At 33.5% G+C, this 24,531-nt stretch overlaps 1 protein-coding gene across 1 annotated transcript; it reads left to right on the top strand.

Moving 5' to 3' along the window:
* The first annotated feature begins 4 nt into the window (after positions 1 to 4).
* On the top strand, positions 5 to 22,877 carry LOC133204494 (poly(ADP-ribose) glycohydrolase-like). The gene is made up of 20 exons (XM_061340238.1): positions 5 to 182; positions 1,549 to 1,623; positions 3,943 to 4,009; positions 4,695 to 4,774; positions 5,619 to 5,886; positions 6,693 to 6,768; positions 7,823 to 7,921; positions 8,952 to 9,071; positions 9,187 to 9,255; positions 13,407 to 13,478; positions 13,634 to 13,726; positions 15,640 to 15,800; positions 16,832 to 16,920; positions 17,217 to 17,353; positions 18,144 to 18,291; positions 18,513 to 18,591; positions 18,750 to 18,858; positions 18,947 to 19,049; positions 19,349 to 19,480; positions 20,773 to 22,877. Exons 1-20 carry the CDS (start codon positions 59 to 61, stop codon positions 21,057 to 21,059), a joined length of 2,388 nt encoding a protein of 795 aa, XP_061196222.1. The 5' UTR covers positions 5 to 58; the 3' UTR covers positions 21,060 to 22,877.
* Positions 22,878 to 24,531: the final 1,654 nt, after the last annotated feature.

Here is a 24,531-nt window from a genome sequence, read left to right as displayed (position 1 = left end):
CATCTTCTTTTTAAGGATGCCTCTGTAAATTGCGAGTTCTCTTGGTGGGTACGGCTATATGATCAAGCAATTTATTAAGTTCTATATCTCGAAATCACGTGATTTTTGTTATGGTGGCCAATTTGGTAATTGTGCTGGAATCCTTAACGCGAGCGAATGCTGTTTGTTCCACAGATTCAAAGGTTGTAAATTCTAATACTCACACATCAGAACCCATTAGTTTTTGTTTTTTTTTCATGATTTAATATGTGTTTGGGTGAATTTAAAACAGGGTAAATTTTAATCTCAGAGAGATTCCTAGGGACTAAAAATTTTGGTCTGGTGTCCCTACCAGCAGCTGACCAGATCAAAATTTTTAGTCCCTACGAATCTCGCTGAGATTAGGTAAATTTGTTTTCAAGTGTGAAAGGGCAAAAACAGCACGTGGTGAAAATGGTCTTGTACACAATATCAAAGTCACTGAAAGTGATAAAACATTGAAATTTAAAATCACTTTAGATCCCTTAAATGGAGTAGATACAGACTTCAAATAAAAAAAAATCTTGACAATTAGAAAATTCAAATGTGTAAATCTGAAGCAAATGTATTGATTTTATGGTTCTTGCCACTTAAGGTCAATGAGGATGAAGCTGAAATCTTCGAAATTAGTGAAGTCTCTTCTCTTGATCATGAAGCATGCAAACTGGGTGAATAATTATACAGAGAGAAAAGCCCTGTGCTAGAATGTGGAAATTCAACTTCTCTGGTTCCAGCGTTTACGTGCCAGGGTCACATGGACTGTTAGTCATATATATTTGAATGAATTATAGTTAATTTTCTCCTTTACTCAAGGCACCTGATATCTGACAGGCAAACAATTTGTATGATTATAGTAAGCAAGAAGCCCAGTTGTTCTAGCTCTTGTGTACCTTCCTTTGGAAATAGAAAATTCATGACACAATGATTTAGGGTTTTGTCCCAAGATAAAGATGTTAACAATTTTAAAGCTTCTTTGAAAATGTTTATAGAGTTGCACATGAGATCTCTATATTTACACATTTTGACCATGCATTTTTCAGGAATGATCAAGGGTCCTGTGGTCAGGATCACTGGATGGAAAACAAAAATTTTATTAGGGTTATATTTTTAGTATCAGTAACAGAGAATCATTAATTACAGTGACAAGAAAATTTTGAAACTTTTACATGGGTAAAAAAAATTGTGTCAAAAGAAGATGAGGAACTTGTTTCATTATACATGTACCATTCAAAAATTTATGTCTTAGAGAAATGTGAAAATACTGTTGAAACTCAAGTGACTATCAAGGCCCTAAACTTGATGTTTTATTGTAGAAACATTTTTTTTATATAACAGTACTGTATAAAAGCTCTCCTTGTGGTACTTTCTTTTACTAACAGAATAAATTTATTTCTAAATTTTTTTTAGTTCAACACTATTTTTTTCTAACAAGGTGTGGAAGTACAACACAAAGTTCCTTCTTACTAAAAATATCAAGATAAATCATTCTCTTAGTTGAATTGGTGCGTAATAATTTTTTTTATTTCACAGAACTGTTTGATATGAGTGAACCACCTCAGAAGAAAAGAAAAACCATCTTAGATTTTTTCCGCAGAAAAGAAAAAGGTACCCTAGAATGATCATTTAGATTGAAAGATGAGAGCATTATTTAATTTTACCATCTTTCAGTAGATATAGATGAACTCAAATACATGTACTGTGATGTACATTACATTTCTCTTTCATTACAAACAGTGAATTCTACAATTTTTTTCTCAACTGTTAAATTTTCGGATCAACATTTGTTTTCCATTTTTTGTAAATTTTTACTTTTTTCCCAATCCTTTTCAATTAAAACCACTAAAAAAATTTCAGCCAATTTTGATGATTTTGTCACTTTCAAAAGTAAATGATAGATGTGTGGTCTGAAGAGCACTGAAGTAATTGCAGTATTACTTGATGAAATGTGATCAAGTAAAAATTAAAAAAAAAAAAAAATTGACATATATCTCACGTTTAGCATTCATTGAGGTTGTAAACCTTGGAGAAATGGGTACCCACAAAGTCCATGAAAATATTGAATCCATATGAAATATACATGGTAATTCTGCAGAATAAATGAAAGGGAATCAAGGTTCAAAATTTTTATCACTTGTAAATCGAATTTTGTATCAGTAATTCTTGGGAAATGAGAGCATGATTGTAAATTTAAAATATGTACAGCATACAGTACACTTTCTTAGTATTGAAAGTACATGTACAAGTACTGTAAAAGTCTTTAATTTCACATGTTTAAAATTTCACGATTTCCTGTGCTGGTACATTACACAGTGGTTTTTAATTCACAGACATTGAATTTACTATTTTAAATATTTGCAATTTCTTGAAAATATTCTTTGAAAAATGAAACAGTTTTCACTAAGGAAATAGCCATTTTCATGTACTGTACCACGAAATGTCAACATAAGTGAGTCATTGCTCCATAGTCTTCTAAATATGAGTGACACTGTAGACTTTTCACTCATTAAAACAAAATCCTGGAGTGAGGACCCACTATCAGGGCTCAACATTAACTAAAATATCCACTTGGCCAATTGACAAGTTGTCAACGAATATTAATTGTCTGAATTCATTGCTAACTTGTCCAACTCTGAACAGATATAAATAAATTTGTAGAACTTTATTTTCAAAAGTGAAGTAGTTATAGATAATATTAACTGATAGAGATTTGTAAATCATAAAATTAAAAACATAATGACGTGAAATACAGTTACACTATCTGTAACCTATAGTCTTGATCACCCTTACCAGTTAACAATATCCCCTGAAATGAAACTGAACCCTGAGGATTGCAATTTTTGCAATTTTAAATCAATGACAGTGATTAATGAATTATGTAAAAAAAAAAATTAAAAATCATATTTACAGTATTTGATAAAGGGGAAAGAGTCACTGTCCAATCGGACAGGTGTGTCGAGCGATTCACTTTTCAGATCACAAAAGAAACTGGTCATAGACAATGGGACAAACATTAATGTTGAGCCCTGACTACTGTAAATTCCTTATTTTACGCGAGTACTTAATATCGTGAGATGACCCAAGGGCGTCAAATCGCAGGAACAATAATTCGCGAATCGGTGATTTATCTAGAGATTTTACATACATTAAAGCACCATAAAAATAAAAGTGAGTAATTTTATTTCGCAAGTGGTGCTTCTCGCGTATTTACATGATAATTTATTCCTCGCGTATATTTAGGAATCTACAGTAATCACTATACATTAAAAATTAAATTTTATAACAAACCATTTGTATCTTTTATGGAAACAAAGTTTAGTTAAACTATAAAATAATTTTAAGTTAAGTCATATCACAAACAACATTTCTATGCAAATACTTCTTAGTTCCTTTGCTTAGTGGTGAAAGTGCTTGTTGTACTGATGGAAACTGATTAGGAATTTTAATCATTTGGGCCCAATCCTTCCACAACAGCTAATCATCTTCCTTTTTACTGTAGAATGATTTTTACATAGAAAAGTCTTGTTTGGGACATTTTATGTGGCGATAAGGATAAAAACATTGCAATAAACACTCAGTTAAAAATTGAATTAAATTATGGGCATTTTCCATGCCTTGTTCTTCCATGTTTTTTGTTTATTTCCCCAGCCTATGGGGATTGTGTCTTGTTGGCCTCATCAACTTCATTTTTTTTTTATTTTGACATACAGGCAAAGTTTAAATATCATGCACACATGTCTGCTTCAAGGAAGTAAATGCTAAGATAATTATAGATGCTATATTTGGAAAGTTAATTTTTACAAAATTTTAACACTTCATCTGTTTCCTATAAATAATAGACTCTTGTATTCACTTCACCAGATGACAAAATGTTTGGATGGTTATTAGGGCAGGTTGCTTATTTTTTGAGTTGGTTTTTATTTAAAGGTAAAAAAGAGACAGGTACAAACATGGAGGATAAGAAGCCACCTGCTCAAACTCACAGTACATCCCAGTAAGTATTCCATCAACAGAATTTTGATAGAAATTTTTTTAAAATTGTTTTTTGGAATTTTTTTCCCTTGTTTTAGCTCTACCAGTGAGAGACCTGAAGAAATTATGCAAAAGTAAGGTGTCTGTCATCTGTATGTCTGTCTGTAAACATTTTTTTCATATTGCTACTCCTCCTTAAGTTTTGGTCCAATATTAAATAACTTGGTTCATAAGTAGACTACACTATTAAGATACATAATTCTGTCTATTGGTTTTGATTTTGATAAACAATGTTGCCATGGTTACTAAAAATAGAAATTTCTGTTCTACTACTATTTCCTGCTATTTCTCCTATAGTTCAAGTTCAATTTCAGTATAACTTGGTACACAAGTAGACTACACTTAAGTACATAATTCTCTTTATTGGTTTTTGATTTTGATGAACAGTGTTGTCATGATTACTAAAATAGAAATATTGATGAAATTCCTTCAAAACGCTACTCCTACTACATTTTTGTCCAATTTCAATTAAACTCGACTTAGAAAGAGACTAAACTAAAGATTCATTACTTTATTTATTGCTGTTGCTATAGTTTCAAGTCTAAGTGCTACCTTACCCTACCTTTGTTAGTTAAGTATAAACCAGTAGAGATACAGTCTCATCAGAGACTTCTGGTTAATTCACATATACATTACTATAATTTCAGATCTGTCACCTCAGAGTCTGGGAAAAACAAGGCCACCTTGTCTGATAAAAGTTCTACTGGATTCAGTAATAGTGACACAGGTTAAATATTGAGAAGGTTTCATAATACATAATTATGTATAATAGAAATTTAAGATCTTTTTATCTTATTTTTAGTCATGTTACTATTTTTATTGAGAATATGTTCTTTCTTTGTGATACTAATATGATTAATAGATTTAAGCAAACCAGTTTTAGCATGACTAAAGGAGACATGTATGCTTGTGTGTAAATATCAGCTTTTATGGATTCTGCACACTTGACTCAAACTTTTCAAAGTACCACCTGAAATGAACTGGACCATTAAAATCTTAGTACTTTTGGCCTTTTGTTGAAATTCTTCATATTTCTCTTTGAAATCACACGACTGACTCAACTTGGCCTTTTAAGGATAATATATGTAATGATAAAGGACCCCAACTTCCATCAAGATTGTCTTTCACTATTACTTAAAATGGAAATGTCTTTATTATTCCCTCTACAGTAAAGTTGTTGGGGAGAGTGTACTGGAATCACAATATTCCTTTGTCTTTTTTAACTGTCTGTGTATAAGAAAAGTCAAGGTTAAGCTGTGATTTATACTTAGTTTATCTCTTGTGGTGTCTAAACCAAAGTTGCCTATACAGATGCTTTGGTCTGTGCAATACTTTAGGTACACCAAGTTTTTGAATGTGTTAGTCTAAAAGAATCCAATCACCTCATTTTAAAATATGTGATTTTACAAATTTAAATCATTTGAAATCATGTTTATCAAGTTGATAAACAATAATCCGATATCTTCAGGATGACCCAATTTTCTGATGGACATATAATGTGCCCTCTTGATACATGTGTTTATTTTTGTCATCATATTATCATACCTTGCCATAAATAAATGTATTTTTAGATCATTTAAGTAGTATCAAGAAAGCCCAGACTCCTGTTGGCCCCCTAAGCACACCAGTTACGGCAGCATCAAAAGCTGGAACCTTGGATGCAGGCACCTCAATAGCGGCAACATCAAAAGCTGGAACCTTGGATGCAGGCACCTCAATAGCCGGGACCTCTGTGTTAGGAGGAACCTCAGTTAAACCTGGCACCAATCGGTCAGACTCCCAGACCAGTGACTACAGCGATGGAGACCCTACACAGGAGTACTCCCCAGATCTGTTTGAGTAAGTTAAGCTGTATGTTATAACTGATAGAATACTGTACTAGATAATATACTGTATGTTATAAATGATAGAATACTGTACACAGGTAATATGTATGTGAGTAAGTTATTCTGTATGTTATAACTGATGGAATAGTTCTATAGTGTATATAGGTAATATGTATAGGAGTAAGTTAAACTGTATGTTATAACTGATAGAATACTGTTCACAGGTAATATGTATGCCATAAAAGATTGTAGACATTTAAGAAATGAATTTAATTTTTGAAGATTCATGAGGACGTGAACTACGACGCTTCACGCCGGCATATTTCATGAAGCCCATTAGCACTTCATGATAAATATGCCGGCGTGAAGCGTTGTAGTTCATGTACCTCATGAATCTTCAAAAATTAAATTCATTTCTTATATTTACATTATTTTTCTGATGAGTTACCACAAATTTCACCATTCAACTGTCATTTTTAAAGCAAAACAGTTTTCACTATAGTTTTGACGTCAAGTACGGCATTATGACGTAACAATTGAGATATTCATGCTCATCCATGGTAGTTCATGAGAAAATGAACAGCATTCTAATTTGCAAAGAATATTAAGAAAAAATATTTGGAAATGTAAATATGTAGATATGTATGCTAAAGAATACTGTATAAATGTAATGTGTAAGCTATACTTTTTGTGTCGAATTTTTAAGTCAATACTAATTTACATGATACTAAATTTTAGGCTCTTTATAACTATGTCACATTTTTCTTTTTTTACTATTTTTTTTTCTAAAAATGGGACTTTTTTTTGCACCTTTTGTAGTTCAGAACCAAATGAGACAGATCCTGATATACCTGACCACAAACCGAGTCAGAAAAGGGACAGTAGTTTATGGAAGGTCAGTGTCCAATTCCATATCAGATATCCACAAACTGTTGGATTTTAAACCATAAATTTTAACATGGTAGTGCATTTTTTAAGATCCAAGGAACATACATTTGAATATATATACAGATTTTTTTCAATTCTTAAGCTGCAGTGACACTTTGTCTTGTTCATGGATCATTGATTTAGCTGAGGTACGACTTAGGAGCACAATTTACATTGTTATTTATCAGACCTATCATACTGCCAGGCTCTGGCTGTTGGTAATTAACATGTTCACAGGTGTGCATGGTAATGTGATCACTAACAATGGTAAAGATTCAATTGTAAGTCATGTGACTTATAGTAGTGAACATATATCTATAATATGGGTCATACTTACACATATAGTGGACCACTACTAGTTCTGCAGTTAGTCTTACAATTAGATAATTTAATCCATCTTTTTCGATGTGGTCATGAGTGATTGGAGGAGACCTACCAGGTTTCGAACATAAAAATCAATCTAGTGTAATAGGTGGTGAAAATCACACCTCAACAGGGTATTGAACCCAGGACCTCTGGTATACCATGCCAGTGCTCTTACCACTGAGCTACAGAGACCCAATATATTGACTGACTTTCATAAACCTGTTAACCCAGTGACTTATTCACCATCAAAGGTGATATTCGTCCTCAATTCAACAAGTTAAGGAAATGCTGGAAAGCATATTCCAAGGACAAGTGGGTTTTTTATGATTGGCACCAAATGTAACAGATGGTGAAAAATCAAGTTTCAACTAGGGCCTCGGACGTACTGTACCAGCATTCTAATCACAGAGCTGTTGAGACCTGGTATATTGACTAACTTTCACATGTCTGTTAATCCAGTAACACGAGCTCAACTGACTACATGTATGCTTTAGTGATTAAGTATGGATTCTTTGACCATGTTTTCTGGTCTCTACAATTTCCCTCAAGCCCACAGTTTCTGCTTGCAGTGAGGTTGTAACCTTGTTGGTCCATATGAAGCAAAGTTCTGATAAGAATCTCTTTTTATTGTGAAGGAAAGATTTTGTTTGTTTTAGGGGAAGTCGCTAGCCAGCTTGAACAGAAAACCTGACTGCATGAATCCTCTGCCTGCACTGAGAACCCATGCAGACCACGTAGTCTTGTTTAAAGTCCCTGTAAGTGAGCTTGTGGTGCTTTTTTACTTAGTTGTCATTCATCCAAATCTGTATTAATTAGGATTGGCAATTCTATAATTTTTTGTAACCAGTTATATTTTTTTCTGACCGAGTTTGAACATACGAGACTTCTTTATAATCCTATTATGAACTTTCCTATAAAACAATTTGTTAAAAAAAAAAACAAATTATCAATGATATTCAGAATTCTTTACTTTTTAAGAATTTGAAATTTGTGGGAATTTTGCACTCTTTAATGTCAAATCACCACTGAAGGGGAAGTAATCTTCTACATATTTATTGACTCAAGACTCTGTTCTTTTTAATTGTTGGGTGTTAAAAAAAAAGTGAGGAAGTGTAAAGATTGTTTGGTCCCAGTCTCTTAAAATACAGCCAAGCTGTATATGGTGGTGGTGGCCTCTTAAAATACAGCCAAGCTGTATATGGTGGTGGTGGCCTCTTAAAATACAGCCAAGCTGTATATGGTGGTGGTGGCCTCTTAAAATATAGCCAAGCCGTATATGGTGGTGGTGGCCTCTTAAAATACAGCCAAGATGTATATGGTGGTGGTGCTGGAAAAGTTTTGTAATGAATGAGATCAATTTCCATGTAAAACATTGCTGAGAAGAAAATTACTTGTTTTTAATGCATCAATTGAAATAATAAATTGAAATTGAAAAAATAGGCAGAATTTTTTATGATGGGGTTACTTAGTTTTTATTAATATTTAGGGTTATTGTGAGTATAAAATTATCAGGATTGACTTTGACAGTGCTCAGCGACATATTGTGAATAATTTAATTTTTCAATTGCAGCATTTCAGTTTAAAACACCCTATCTAAGAGTTTCTTAAATAATATCATTTAAAAAATACATATACTACACAAAAAAATTGACAAACGGGTTATGAAAATCATGACCAGTTACGATCTTTCTGAATGATTAGTTGGTTAACAAGTTAACTGTTACCATCCCTAGTATTAATATTTTTGTAAAAGAAATTAGAGGATTAAACTTTTCTTTGTTTTAGTACAACTACAATACTAAGTACCCACCAAAACCACATCCAGACCAGTATGTAGATAAATGGGACAGTTATCATGTACGAATGCCTTGCTCAAACCAGAGTGAATTTCCATGGAACAATAAGGTATTTCTTAATAAGAAAACACTAAAAGATTTTGAGACATAAACAGCTCACTTCTTTAAAAAGATATTTTCATTTTTAAAATTATTGATATCAGTAAAATTTCTCTCTTTGATAGATAAGAAGGAGGTGGGAAATAATAGAGAATGCCTTGAGGAGACCAATACCTGGACCAATGGAATTATCAGTAGGTGTTTTTAGCTCACCTGAGCCGATGGCTCAAGTGAGCTTTTCTGATCGAAATTTGTCCATTGTCTGTCGTCATCGATGTCGGTATTGTCGTCATTGTTAACTTTTCACATTTTCATCTTCTTCTCAAGAACCACTGGGCCAATTTCAACAAAACTTGCCACAAAGTATCCTTGGGTAAAGAGGATTCAAGTTTGTTCAAATGAAGGACCACGCCTTCTTCCAAGGGGAGGTAATAATGATTTTGTGGAAAATTAATGGCATCATTTAAAAATCTTCTTCTCAAGAACCACTGTGATTGAAAACATGAAACTTATGTGGAATCATTGTGAGGTAGTGTAAATTCAAATTTGTTCAAATCATGACCCCCAGGGGTAGGATGGGGCCACAATGGGGGATCAAAGTTTTACATGGGAATACATAAGAAAAATCTCTAAAAATCTTCTTCTCAAGAACAGCAAAGCCATGATTGGTCATATTTATATGTTAGCATCCTCAGGTAGTGTAGATTTAAATTTGTTCAAATCATGACCCCCGGAGGTAGGGTGGGGCCACAGTGGGTGATCAAAATTTTACATAGGAATACATAAAAAAAATCTTTAAAAATCTTCTTTTCAAGAACAGCAAAGCCATGATTGGTCATATTTATATGTTAGCATCCTCAGGTAGTGTAGATTTAAATTTGTTCAAATCATGACCCCCGGGAGTAGGGTGGGGCCACAATGGGTGATCAAAATTTTACATAGGAATACATAAAAAAAATCTTTAAAAATCTTCTTTTCAAGAACAGTAAAGCCATGATTGGTCATATTTATATGAAAGCATCCTCAGGTAGTGTAGATTTAATTTGTTCAAATCATGACCCCCGGGGGTAGGGTGGGGCCACAATGGGTGATCAAAATTTTACATAGGAATACATAAAAAAAATCTTTAAAAATCTTCTTTTCAAGAACAGCAAAGCCATGATTGGTCATATTTATATGAAAGCATCCTCAGGTAGTGTAGATTTAAATTGTTCAAATCATGACCCCCGGGGGTAGGGTGGGGCCACAGTGGGCGATCAAAGTTTTACATATTAATACAGAGGGAAAATCTTTAAAAATTTTCTTCTCAAGAACAGCAAAGCCATGATTGGTCATATTTATATGTTAGCATCCTCAGGTAGTGTAGATTTAAATTTGTTCAAATCATGACCCCCGGGGGTAGGATGGGGCCACAATGGGTGATCAAAATTTTACATAGGAATACATAAAAAAAATCTTTAAAAATCTTCTTTTCAAGAACAGTAAAGCCATGATTGGTCATATTTATATGAAAGCATCCTCAGGTAGTGTAGATTTAATTTGTTCAAATCATGACCCCCGGGGGTAGGGTGGGGCCACAATGGGTGATCAAAATTTTACATAGGAATACATAAAAAAATCTTTAGGGAGAGGGCTGAAATAGGCTATGCCTGCTGCCTAATCCCATTCACTTCATGTGAATAAAATTATGTATAAATAAATAAAAAAATCTTTAAAAATCTTCTTTTCAAGAACAGCAAAGCCATGATTGGTCATATTTATATGAAAGCATCCTCAGGTAGTGTAGATTTAAATTGTTCAAATCATGACCCCCGGGGGTAGGGTGGGGCCACAGTGGGCGATCAAAGTTTTACATATTAATACAGAGGGAAAATCTTTAAAAATTTTCTTCTCAAGAACAGCAAAGCCATGATTGGTCATATTTATATGAAAGCATCCTCAGGTAGTGTAGATTCAAATTTGTTCAAATCATGACCCCTGGGGATAGGGTGGGGCCACAGTGGGCGATCAAAGTTTTACATAGGAATACATAAGGAAAATCTTTAAAAATCTTCTTCTCAACAGAACAGCAAACCCATAATTGGTCATATTTATATGGAAGCATCCTCAGGTAATGTAGATTCAAGTTTGTTAGCTCACCTGAGCTGAAAGCTCAAATGAGCTTTTCTGATCACCTGTTGTCCGTCATCCGTCTGTCTGTCTGTCTGTAAACTTTTCACATTTTCAACTTCTTCTCAAGAACCACTGGGCCGATTTTGACCAAAGTTGGTACAAAGCATCCTTGGGTGAAGGGGAGTTTAAATAGTTAAAATGAAGGGCCAACAAAGCGATGATTGGTCATAATAATATTAAAGCATCCTTAAGTAATGTAGATTTAAATTTGTTCAAATCATGACCCCCCTCCCCTCGGAGAACAGAGGGGATATAACAGGGGGATCATAGTTATACAAAGGAATGTAAAGGATATATCGATAAAAAATTTCATCTTAAGAACAGCAAAGCCATTATGTGTCATATTAATTCAAAAAGCATCCTTAGGAAGTGTAGATTCAAGTGTTTAAATCATTTCCCCTTTTATATTTAAACCTTTCAATACTAAAGTGATTTCTACTTTTTCCTAGCCAAAGTGCTCAGGTGAGCGATGTGGCCCCTGGGCCTCTTGTTTTGGAGAATAATACTGTATTTTTTTTTTGCCATTATACAACCAGAAAATGTATTGACACTCATTCTGTTGCCAATTCAAGTCTTACATTTAGTGAACCTGCAGGATTACTTATTGGGGCAGTAACTTACAAATAAATGCCTCCCCCCATCCCCTCCCACAAATGAAGTTTTTTTTGGAGGGGGGAGGGGGTATTTAGGAATCACCTTGTTCATCTGTCCATCCATTGGTCTTTGTGTGCAATCTTGTTCGGCCTATAACTTTGTAATGGAGAATCATTGGAAGCTCATACTTAGTACAGAGATTGCTTATGGCTCGAGAATGTGTCCTGTCCTTGACCCAAGGTCATTCTGGGAAATCAAAGGTCACTGGCAGAAAAAAGTTTCTTAAAATTCTTGTCCAGACTATAACTTAGCAATGGAGAATTATTGGAAGCTCATACTTAGTACAGAGATTGCGTATGATCCGAGGGTGTTTCATGATCTTGACCCAAGGTCATTCTGCCAAGTTTAAGGTCACTGACAGAGAGAAGTTTAACATTCTTCCCTTGGCAAAATAACTTAGCAATAGAGAATCATTGGAAGGTCATGCTAAAGAAACATTTGACTTTAGGGTGTGTCATGACTTTGACCAAAAGTCTTTCTGGCAAGTTCAAGATCACTGGCAGAAAAAGTATATAAAAATTCTTGTCCAGACTATAACTTAGCAATGGAGAATCATTGGAAGCTCATAATTAGTACAGAGATTGCTTATGATGGAGGATGTGTACTGACCTTGACCCAGATTATTCTTGCAAGTTCAAGGTCACTGGTATAAAAAAGTGTAAATTTCATGACAGATATATAATTTTCTAATGGAGAAATAGTGGATGTCAATTTCACTAAAGATTAAATGACAAGAGAATGTGTATTTTTTTTTCACCCAAGGTCTTTTTGGCAAGTACAAGGTCACATTTACAAAGTATAAATGGAGGCTTTTAAAAAAAATTGCAACTGGAGGGGGGGGGGGTGTTATTATTTTGTAAGCTTGCTCTAGTTTAGTTCTGGTCTTAACATTACATTTGATTGGATAGAAAAATTCTTTTGCATAACCTTTGTGGCCAGCTATGTCACAATGAATTACATTAAAAAAATCATAAATCTGCTTGATGTTGCATTAAAATTTGTAGAATTTGAAGACATTTTTGAAGAGAAAATGATTTTTTTTATTTTTTACACTTGTTGATAGAAAATTAAATCATAAAGAATAAATTTTATAGTTATCCAAGTTGGAACAGCTTATGCTTTTTTATGAACCCTTCGTGGTTAGCTGGTTAGTAATAACTAAAGCATAAACTGCCCCAACCCAAGCTATACAATGTAACTTAAGTAGCTATTAATTTCATTTCTTAATTATGATCTGATTCATGGGTTGATTATTGAATGTTATCAGAATTCCAACTCTTTGTTTATCTATTGTTGCTAACTTTTGAATATAAAGCCTAAAATAAATACAGATCAATAATTTGTATTTTTGATGAGGTGAAATGAAAATCTTGATTTTTGTATACAGTTGTTTTATATCCTTTGGTATCAGAATTTTATCCAAATTAATGATATTCTTTACTTGATGTCAGAATGAAAATCCAATATATTGATTTCCATACTGTTTACATGTATTATAATAGAATTATTTTCCTTTTAGGAATCTATCTGTAAATACAACACGAGGCTGTCTGAGAAGAACTTCCAAATGCTGTATCACTTCTGTTTAGATGTATGGAAATTTTGATTGATTTCATTAAATTAGATTTCTTTACATTGTAAATTTATTTGGTAAAGAAGTTTATGATTTAGATATATTTTAATTTGATGTTAGACTCTAAAGAGACATGGATTTCATCATAAACAGGATCTGTTTAAAAATTGCAGGAAATGGAAAATTCAGAAAGGAGACACTTTTTTGAAGACATCTTACCAAAAATGATAAAGCTGGCTCTTAACTTACCAAATCTGATCACTCAGGTGTGTAGCACAATTCACTTTTCTCATTATGTTAATTTTCAGCTTCATTGTATGTTCTTAAAGGAGACAATACAATGTCTATATACCTCATAAAATAGGAGTCAGATCTTGATGAAATATTATTGTAAGTCAGTAGTGGCACCCCTAAATCAGTCTTAGACGTACATATCAATATCATTGTAAGTCAGTAGTGGCACCCCTAAATCAGTCTTAGACGTACGTATCAATATCATTGTAAGTCAGTAGTGGCACCCCTAAATCAGTCTTAGACGTACGTATCAATATCATTGTAAGTTAGTAGTGGCACCCCTAAATCAGTCTTAGATGTACATATCAATATCATTGTAAGTCAGTAGTGGCACCCCTAAATCAGTCTTAGATGTACGTATCAATATCATTGTAAGTCAGTAGTGGCACCCCTAAATCAGTCTTAGATGTACGTATCAATATCATTGTAAGTCAGTAGTGGCACCCCTAAATCAGTCTTAGACGTACGTATCAATATCATTGTAAGTCAGTAGTGGCACCCCTAAATCAGTCTTAGACGTACGTATCAATATCATTGTAAGTCAGTAGTGGCACCCCTAAATCAGTCTTAGACGTACGTATCAATATCATTGTAAGTCAGTAGTGGCACCCCTAAATCAGTCTTAGATGTACGTATCAATATCATTGTAAGTCAGTAGTGGCACCCCTAAATCAGTCTTAGACGTACGTATCAATATCATTGTAAGTCAGTAGTGGCACCCCTAAATCAGTCTTAGACGTACATATCAATATCATGAATTAGGTTCTCTATGAAATGTGATGCAAATAATGCATGTAGATCATTATCAGTATAAAAAAAAAATCAGTAAAATAAACTAATAAGTAAATAAAAATTAAGTTAAAATAAAAATAATATGCCAAGTACTGTAAACGCATTACATTTGACTGTGTTTTCTTTTTAGCACTTTTGGCAGAAAGAAGCTTGCGGCTAATTCAAATACATCGCCAAATGTCTTGTACAGATATACATAAAAAGAACATTAAGAAATGCGCTAAATCAAATCTGCGCTAACTTGTTCAAAAATCAATATCCGCCAAATATCACACACGCTAAATATAATACATTTACAGCATTTTGTCAGATGAAGAAAAACACATGTATTGGAAATGTATATCTGTATTTTATTTTTAACTAAAATGGTGGTTATTCTGAAAAGGTCAAAATTTCAGGTTTCATGAGATCAAAAATTAAGTTAATAGTAGTTTATTGACCCTTGCCTCTGTAGAATTAAAAGAGTGAAATTGTTAGATAATTTCTAAAATATTTTTTTGAAATCAGCTTAAAAGCAAGCAACCATCTTTGTGGCGTATAGATAGCGAGTTGAAGTAAGTTCAAGTGATGACCCCAAAAGTATAATTTTTGAATTAGAAAAGCAGCTCAAAGCTCCACATAGTAATTTAAACACATAAAGGTTATGATCTTTTTTTGAAAGCTTAAATACATGTATATGTACCTGTATATTAAAAATTTTGAATTAAACTCAAGACTCGGTAATCCTGAGCCAATAATTCAGATGCATTATTTCTGGAAAACATTTGTTTGGAACAGAATTTAGGTTTTCATATATAAAGTATAATTATAAAATGTATGTTTCAGAAATCTGAATGCTTCTTTAATCTGGACGATGCACTTTGGAACACAAGTGTTCAGTTATTTAGGCTTAACTGTAGTTAAAGACTACAAGTACAGTAAGGTGCTCAAATATAAATTATATTTTGTTAGACCCAACCAGTGATAATTGTCAGAATTGACACAGGTGGGTATTGTGGCCCATAAGCCTATGGTTTGTTGTTTTTAAGGTGGGGGGGGGGGGGCTTTTTTTTTATTGAATCATTTGATGAGTAAATAAACGTGAATTTTTCAGCCCATTCCTTTACTAAAGAGAGAGAAAAATAAAAGCATTACCATGTCTCAGGAACAAATTGCATGTCTGCTGGCCAATGCATTTTTCTGCACTTTTCCAAGAAGAAATGCACGTGGAAAATCATCTGAATATTTCAATTATCCAACAATCAATTTTAGCAGGTTTGTCAGTTACAAGTCTATTTAAAGCTGATAGAGTTTAAAATATACTGTTTATGTACTTATTTAGTATATGTATTGTATGAAATAGAGAGATTTTCAACTCACCTTGACATGAAGGTGAACTGTATATGCAATTCCCCTGGCAATGGTATTTGATTCCCAGGTTTAAGTTTTCGAGTAGGTCTGTGTACCAAGTAACTTCAAGCTCTATCCAGACTAAACTTTCAATTCATCTAGGGAAACTTGCTGGTATTCATGATTCTAATGCTCCATCAGATGTGAATTTTCCAAAAGAGTTGCAAGGTTAAAGCAAGTCCATTTCCGATTAACTATAGGTCCAACTTGGAACAAACTTGGAAAATGATGTATATTTGGATATTTAGTACTTTCATGAATCACGTGCTTCCACTATATTTTCTGGATGAGTAAGCAAGTTTATTCTTTGGAGCATTGATAAGTAACTGTGAACCTGCCGAGACCAATTTTGCAGGTTGAAGTGTCTAGGGATGCTTGCTTTTCCATTTTGTCTTCAAATGCTTTATTTCCAGATTAGTATGTGAAATACTATTATGATGGAAAGAAGTAATTCTGATATGATATGATATGATAAAATATAGGATAATGTTTTGCAGCTGTAGAACAAAGTTCATCTTAAAATAGAATTGTCAGATTGTAAGAATTAATAATACATACTGTACTGTATAGGAGAAAATAATTTTTTTTGATGATCATTTTATTTATTTCTTTATTCCTGCTCTCAATAAATCTGAGGATTCAAAAAACTGAATAACTGATATGTTTTAAAGATATTACATGCATATATATGTTGAAGACATACTTGATAATTGCATGAATTCAGACACCTGAATTAAAAGTGATAAAGGAAAAAAAATAAGCAATATTATACATCTGTAAATCCTTTAAACACTTTAACAGTATATCAACCATATTTTGAATGTACATATACATTGTATTTTGAATATAGACCTGTTTGTTCAGCTTCACTTAATTAAAATGTTCTTTTCTTTCAGTTTGTACGATGGAAATCCTCATTACCAAACATTAAAATTAGAGAAGTTGAAGTGTATCTTCCATTACTTTAAAAGAGTAACCACAAAGAGTGAGTAGACCTAGCATTCAGATGTTGATTTTCTTCTCATAGTTAATACAATGACATACAATTACATTTACTTGTACATGTATATACAGTAAAACACGCTTATAATGAAGTGCCAAGGATGGACGAATTTGCTTCGTTATAAACGTAATTCTTTATATCTGTTAAGATCACAATATATTTTAGAGGCAAGGGAATAAAAATAACTTTGCTGTAAGCTTCATTTCATTATTAGTACTATAAGCCTGTTTTACTGTATATTAAGCAGCTGTCCATTTTTATTTCTTTGTTTTCCTTAGTGCCGACAGGAGTAGTGACCTTCAAGCGACAGTGTGTGGAACATTTCCCAAAATGGCAAAGTCTGGAGACAAAACTAACTGACATCCATGTGTCAGCAGAGGGAACCATTGAAGACGATGGAGATGGACTCTTACAGGTGTGTGGAGAAGACATGTAATTAATGATTTCAAAACTAATAAGACAGCAACCAAAGACTCACCCCCTGCCCCCAGTACAAATAACGCAAGTCCTCCCAGACAGACAAAATCCCCTCATTATAACAGTTATGTTGACCTCTCCTCTTAAGTAAATCAAAATAATTTAGAACATTTCTGGATGTGAAGCTGAGTTCATGTGCATACTCAGGTTTCTAGTTACACAGTATTTCACATATCCATGACATTTTGATACTTTAACTTCATTGTTAAACTTGTGCCATTATTTGGATGGCAGTGTTTTTAGTCAGATGGATCATGGTATGGCTCTCTCTGCATCTATCTGGCTGTTCCATCTTTGAACAATTAAGTTTTACTGGATGTTTGTCATGCTTTCAGGTAGGAACTTGAAATGTATCATTTGATTTAATTATGATGAAATACAGAGCAAGATTAGGTCTCAAGGATTTTTGCCCAATATTTACAGACATAGGGGCCTTACAACTTCTTTTGGAGAAGTAATTTTTTTAGGCTTTACTAGATCATGCTTTGTGATTATAGAAGAACTTAACCACTTGGAACTTGGCATATTGATTTCAAATTTAATATTATAATTCTGTCCAATTTTTACAGAGTTATAGCCTGTCAAAATAAATTCATTGTATGATTAATTGGCAAGATTATTTGCAGAAGAAGCAGATATAAAACGTGAAGTTTTTTTCTTGGCTTAATCAATTTCAAGATGTATTTGCCAGTTTTTCACATTTATTTGATCTGATTCTTTTTCTTTAGGTTGACTTTGCCAACAAGTACATGGGGGGAGGAGTGCTAGGTATGGGGGCGGTACAGGAGGAGATCCGATTCCTTATATGTCCAGAGATGATCGTAACACGACTTTTTACAGAATGTCTGGAAAAAAATGAAAGTATTCTGATGATGGGTAAGAGATATGGATTATGGAGTGATAAAAGAAAATAAGAGAAAAACATGTTCATGATAGAAATGCCTGCACACTGATACAAGTGAATTTTTAATAGGCAGCATAGCCCAAATAATTTTCATTGAATAAATAATTTATTTAAAAAAAAATTATCCAAAAATTCATTTTTAATTTGCAATTTGCATTTTCATCCTTGAATGTTCTTCATCATTGAATTGCAGGTTGTGAAAGATTCAGTAACTATACAGGATATGCGGGAAAATTTAAATGGTCCAGTGATTTTGTGGATAAAACAGTTAGGTATTGAAGATTTAAATTCTGTTGTTCTAACATCTCGTAGACATGTTAACGTATTCCGTCTAAAACTCATTTAATTGTCTGTGATTTTCTAATAATTTTAAACATTATTAAATAAAATTAACAAATGTATTTATATTTATATCACACTGATATTTTAGGGATGACTGGGGACGATTGTGCACTGATGTTGTAGCTATAGATGCCTTGATAATCAGAGAACACAGTCACCAATTCAAGATTGGCTCAGTCATCAGAGAACTCAATAAAGTCAGTATTGATAATTAAAATCAATTCTAATGATCAGCTACATATCTTTTCACTACAGTACTGTTATGTCTTGTGTGTATACTTGTAGGCATATAGTGGATTTCATGCACCCAGTCTCCGTGTCCCCCTTCCTGCAGTCTGCACAGGAAACTGGGGGTGTGGAGCTTTTGGGGGAGACAAAAGACTAAAAGGTCGAGAATTTTTAAATTTTTTTGGAAATCTCTGGTTTAGTATATCCAGCACTTTTAATGATAGATATCTTCTGGTTTAGTATATCTAGTGCTGTGAATGATAAATATCATGACACTGGTATTTTCTGATTTGGTATATCTGGTTTCATGAAAGATAAATTTGATCCCAATGATATTTTGTGGTTTAATACATCCAGTTTCATGAACGATAAATTTGACCACAATGATATTTTCTGGTTTAGTATATCTGGTTTTATGATAAATTTGACCACAGTGATATTTTCATTTGCCTTCTGTAGCCCTGATTCAATTGATGGCTGCTACCATGGCCAAGAGAGAAGTTTGCTATTACACATTTGATGACAAGTTGTTACGAGATGAATTGCATGATATACATACATACCTCACAAAAACCAACATTCTAGCAATTGGTAACTATAATTTATCAATTAATTTTAGCTTTTATTAGATATCTTAGAATGAGTAATGATTGTCTGCTCCTTCAGCAAACAAGTGATATATAGGAATCACTTTGTCCGTTTGTTCTTCTCTCTTTATGTCTGTCCCAGCTTATTTTTTAATGGAGAAACATCACTAGTTCATTCTTGACACAGGTTGTTAATGACCTTGAAGTTTATCGTAACACTGACTCAAGGACATTAGGACAAGGTCAATGTAACATGGATCAGGAGCTTAAAATTCTTGTCTGTGAAATAACTTAGAAAATTAAAAAAATTGCAGAGACTCCAAAAGTCATAAAGAATGTTTATCATGTGAAGATTTGTCCTGAATGGAAACCAAGGTCACATGGACAAGGTCAACATCACAGGAATAAAAAAAAGTGTGAAACACCAGAGCAAGTCATATAACTTGTCAGTAGAGTGCTGATACAGTAGAAGCTGAGATTATTCTTAACTTGAAGGTTGCTCATGAATTTGTACCATGTGGTAACTAGGAAGCAAGGTATCGAAGGTGAAGGTTGGGGGGTTGAAAAGTGTAAAATTCTTCTCTGTATCATTTAATTTGTAATGCAGCGATACATGTAGTAGGAGCTTAATTTTGACACAAATTTGATTATGACCTTAAGGGTAATTGTCATTTGAATAAAGTGACAGGCTTAGAAGTGTAGTTTTTCTACAGGCAGAAACCCTTGTGATATGGGATAGTAGAAACTTGTACTGGACACAGTTTGTTCATAAATAGAGGGAGTGGCATAACTTCAAGGAAGCTCTAAACACTAAACGAAAAATGTTTTCAGAACTTTGAGAAAAATGTATCATATTGAGGTGTACACACTGAGCATAAAATAAGACTATAGTTCATTTTAAACAAGGGGTACCTGTCATATTTCCTCAGGAAAATGTTAAGAGACAATGAAGTATTAATGACAGAAATAACACTTGAAATACATGTAGATTAGGTTGTTTGATGTGGTATGTAAATTTATTGAAAATATTATTAAATTCTGACATGCAGTTTTACCTGCCCTGTTTAATGTGCTTTAGTTGAGATAAAGGTTCAGTTAGGACAGCTTTTCTTCTTTTTTTGTTTTTTGTTGTTGTTTTTTCTTCTTTTTTTTTTTGTTGTTCAGAAGTAAGTTTGGAATGAATGTAAATGTTATTACTGCTTAAAGTGAAAATTAATAAAAAATCAATATTGACTCTGACCTATCTCTTTTTCTTTAGTAAAGTATGCTGTTTTCATGGCAAAATATGTCTTTTAGGAAATATCATGACACTGATTGAACAATATGGTAAGAAGATTGCCGAGTCAAAAAAGACAAAGAAATCAATGAACCTGTTTCAGTACATACCGCGAGTGTTTGACGGAACTCTCGAGAATACAGACAGTGAACCAGACAGCCCGGCCGTTCAGCAGTCTGACAGTCTGGAAATGCAATATGAACATTGTATGGCTGATGAAGTCATGAAGGATGAACAGGCCAATCAAGCTGGAAGTTCCAAATTACAGAAATCCGAATCAATTGACTATAAAGCCAATACTCCCTGACCTGGAATTCTAACTTATTTGTCATACATGAAGTATATGTGAAGTTACTCCTCTATAAATGAGACTACAAAGCAGACCTATAATTTTGCTGTAGTTGTAGACTTAGATTAACTTCTTTTATGAGGGCAGCAGTACTGATTAAACCATAGCCTATGAAAACAAGCTCATAGGAACCAGTTAAATTAAATACACTGTACTTTAGGTCAGGTAGAATTAATCTTTAGATTCTCATCTCCTGGAATAAAAATTTAATTAAAATAACAAAAAGTATGTTAAAATTTTGAGCATTGTATAAAAAGAATATCCAAACACCTTAGGTTGGGAATCAAAAAAATTATTTTCTGTGGCCTTAAAATTTGTTGTGTCCAAAATGCACACTGTTTAATTCAACATCTTGGAAAAATGAATATACATGTATTTAAATGCTTTGATATATTTTTTGCTTTATTTATTTTTTTCTATTTAATTACACATAATATGAATTAACTGCATTAAGATTTTTTTCTTAATGTTTTCACAATACACCGAAAGGTATATTCAAGAATTTGCCTTTTTAGCTCACCTCAAGAAACTTTAGGGGAGCTTTTGTAATACCCTTAGCATCAGTGCCCCAGGTTAAAGTTTTTGGAGCAGATTTCAAGTACTTCTATGCCCTATATTAATCTGGGATGCGTGAAAGATGCTTCTAGTATGTTTTATTATACAGTAAAACTCGATTAGTACGAACACGGATATAGCGAATTCACAGATATAGAGTATTTTTGAATTCCCAGCGAAATTCTTAATAAATCCTAGGAAAATTTTATGGTTATAGCGAACTCTGATATAAAGAATTTAAGGATATAACAAACTGATTTTCTGTCCCGTAGAGGTTAAAAATAATGAAAATTACATCTTTTATAACAAATTTTCAATATCTTAAACTTCAAAATATTAAACTGACATTACTTTTTATAAGTATTTAGATTTAAAATTTTATTCCTCAGAAATATTTAGTACCCCAAGTAAAATTTTTGTATTTAATACCTCCCAGAACATATTTGGTAGTCATACTTGAAGGAAAAGATGCATATTGCAAATTCATTAAGTACTTTAACAAATTCATTATATTGATATAATGAATTGTGGATATAACAAAGTAAATTCACAGGTCCCTAGAACTTCGCTATAACTGAGTTTTACTGTACCAGTCAAGGTTTCAAATGCTGCAATTTCAGCTAAAAAATGACCAGGTTTATGTTTTGGAGCAGGATAAAAGTTTTCAAAGTTTTTGGAGCAGGTCCATGTCCAAAAAACTTTAAGGCCTACCTGAACCAAACTTGCATAGAAGATGCATCAAGGGATGCACACTACCAGAGTTGCTTCAGATGCTGGATTTGACCTACATTTTCCATATGAGTGACCAGGCAGAAATTTTTGGAGCAGGTCCATTACCAAGAAACTATCGGGCCTATCTGAACCAAACGTGCAAGGATGATGTATCAAGGGATGAATACTCTCAAACTTGCTTCAGATGCTGAATTTGACAACATTTTCTGAGTAACTAGTCTAAAGTTAGATATTAAGTCCATTCCCAAGTAACTGGAAGCCCTATCGGACCAAAATTGCATAAATGTTGCATCTAGGGATGCACACTACTAGATTATTAGTTTAGATTGGGACTTTGCCTTACTTAAAGACAACATTTGTCGAGGTGAGCTCTGTAATCTCTGATTACCTATGTTTTGCAACATGAAATAGAAAATAAAGAGTGTATTTTTTCGCCACCTAATGTTATTTTCATGAATAACTGAAATGTCATTAAATTCTGGAAATGATTCAATTCTTTGGTCTTTCACAAGTGTGTTCAATGTTGAGAAATATGCTTTGTTGTTATTATTCTCTCTATTCTTATCCACTTGCCCTTGTAGTCTGACATATCTGACGCCTTCCAGGCTTTTTTCACGATTTTGATATTTTATGTGCCTTGCAAACCTAAATAGGACATTTTATTTCCTATTTAGCATGTAACTCAAGATTTGATTGGTTAGCAAGCCAGGTGTAAATTTCCACACACCCAGCTTGAGCTGGGGTAAATAACATGATGTCACAATACATAGTTTCTCCATCAAAAAAAAAAACAAATAACATGACAAGAATTTTAGGGCTAATTATTTTAAAACATTCAAGGTCATTATTTTGGAAACTGAGAGGTTTAGAATCATCAAACCTTGTAAGTTGATGCATCCTGGGGCTTTGGAACATATCAAAAAGTAGGTCACAGTGACCTACTTTTTAGCTCACCTGAGCCGAAGGCTCAAGTGAGCTTTTCTGATCACATTTTGTCTATAGTCTGTCTGTCTGTCCGTCCGTCCGTCTGTCTGTAAACTTTTCACATTTTCGACTTCTTCTCAAGAACCACTGGGCCAATTTCAACCAAAATGCCACAAAGTATCCTTGGGTGAAGGGGATTCAAGTTTGTTCAAATGAAGGGCCATACCCTCTTTCAAGGGGAGATAATAAAGAATTAGTGAAAAATTAATAGCATCTTTTAAAAATCTTCTTCTCAAGAACCACAAAGCCAGGGAAGATGAAACTCATGTGGAAGCATCCTCAGGTAGTGTAGATTCAAGTTTGTTCAAATCATGACCCCTGGGGGTAGGGCGGGGCCACAGTGGAGGATTCAAAGTTTTACATAGAAATATATTGGAAAAACCTTTAAAAATCTTCTTCTCAAGAACAGCAAAGCCATGATGAGTCATATTTATATGGAAGCATCCTCAGGTAGTGTAGATTCAAGTTTGTTCAAATCATGACCGCCGGGGGTAGGGCGGGGCCACAATGGAGGATCAAAGTTTTACATAGAAATCTATAGGAAAAATCTTTAAAAATCTTCTTCTCAATAACAGCAAAGCCCTAATTGGTCATATTTATATTGAAGCATCCTCAGGTAGTGTAGATTCAAGTTTGTCCAAATCATGACCCTGGGGGTAGGGCGGGGCCACAGTGGAGGATCAAAGTTTTACATAGAAATACATGGGAAAAACCTTTAAAATCTTCTTTTCAAGAACAGCAAAGCCGTGATGAGTCATATTTATTTGGAAGCATCCTTAGGTAGTGTAGATTCAATTTTGTTCAAATCATGACTCCCGGGGGTAGGGCGGGGCCACAATGGAGGATCAAAGTTTTACATAGAAATATATAGGAAAAATCTTTAAAAATCTTCTTCTCAATAACAGCAAAGCCCTAATTGGTCATATTTATATGGAAGCATCCTCAGGTAGTGTAGATTCAAATTTATTCCAATCATGACCCCCTTGGGGTAGGGGGGGGGGCACAATGGAGGATCAAAGTTTTACATAAAAATATATAGGAAAAATCTTTAAAAATCCTCTTCTCAATAACAGCAAAGCCCTAATTGGTCATATTTATATGGAAGCATTCTCAGGTAGTGTAGATTCAAATTTATTCCAATCATGACCCCCTGGGGGTA

The sequence above is a fragment of the Saccostrea echinata genome, unplaced genomic scaffold, assembly GCF_033153115.1.
Source record: "Saccostrea echinata isolate AGI-Se365-2 ecotype Australia unplaced genomic scaffold, CSIRO_AGI_Sech_v1 ptg000053l, whole genome shotgun sequence".
In the NCBI taxonomy this organism is placed as follows: Eukaryota; Metazoa; Mollusca; class Bivalvia; order Ostreida; family Ostreidae; genus Saccostrea; species Saccostrea echinata.
This window is presented reverse-complemented; position numbering and strand designations above follow the sequence as displayed.

What these genes read in the sequence shown, in the direction of transcription:
- LOC133204494 (XM_061340238.1), top strand. Translation starts at nt 59, where the DNA reads ATGATCAAGCAATTTATTAAGTTCTATATCTCGAAATCACGTGATTTT. An exon ending in TTTCCGCAGAAAAGAAAAAG is followed by an intron (nt 1,624 to 3,942) that starts GTACCCTAGAAT and finishes TTTTATTTAAAG; the next exon opens with GTAAAAAAGAGACAGGTACA. An exon ending in TCATCAGAGAACTCAATAAA is followed by an intron (nt 18,859 to 18,946) that starts GTCAGTATTGAT and finishes GTATACTTGTAG; the next exon opens with GCATATAGTGGATTTCATGC.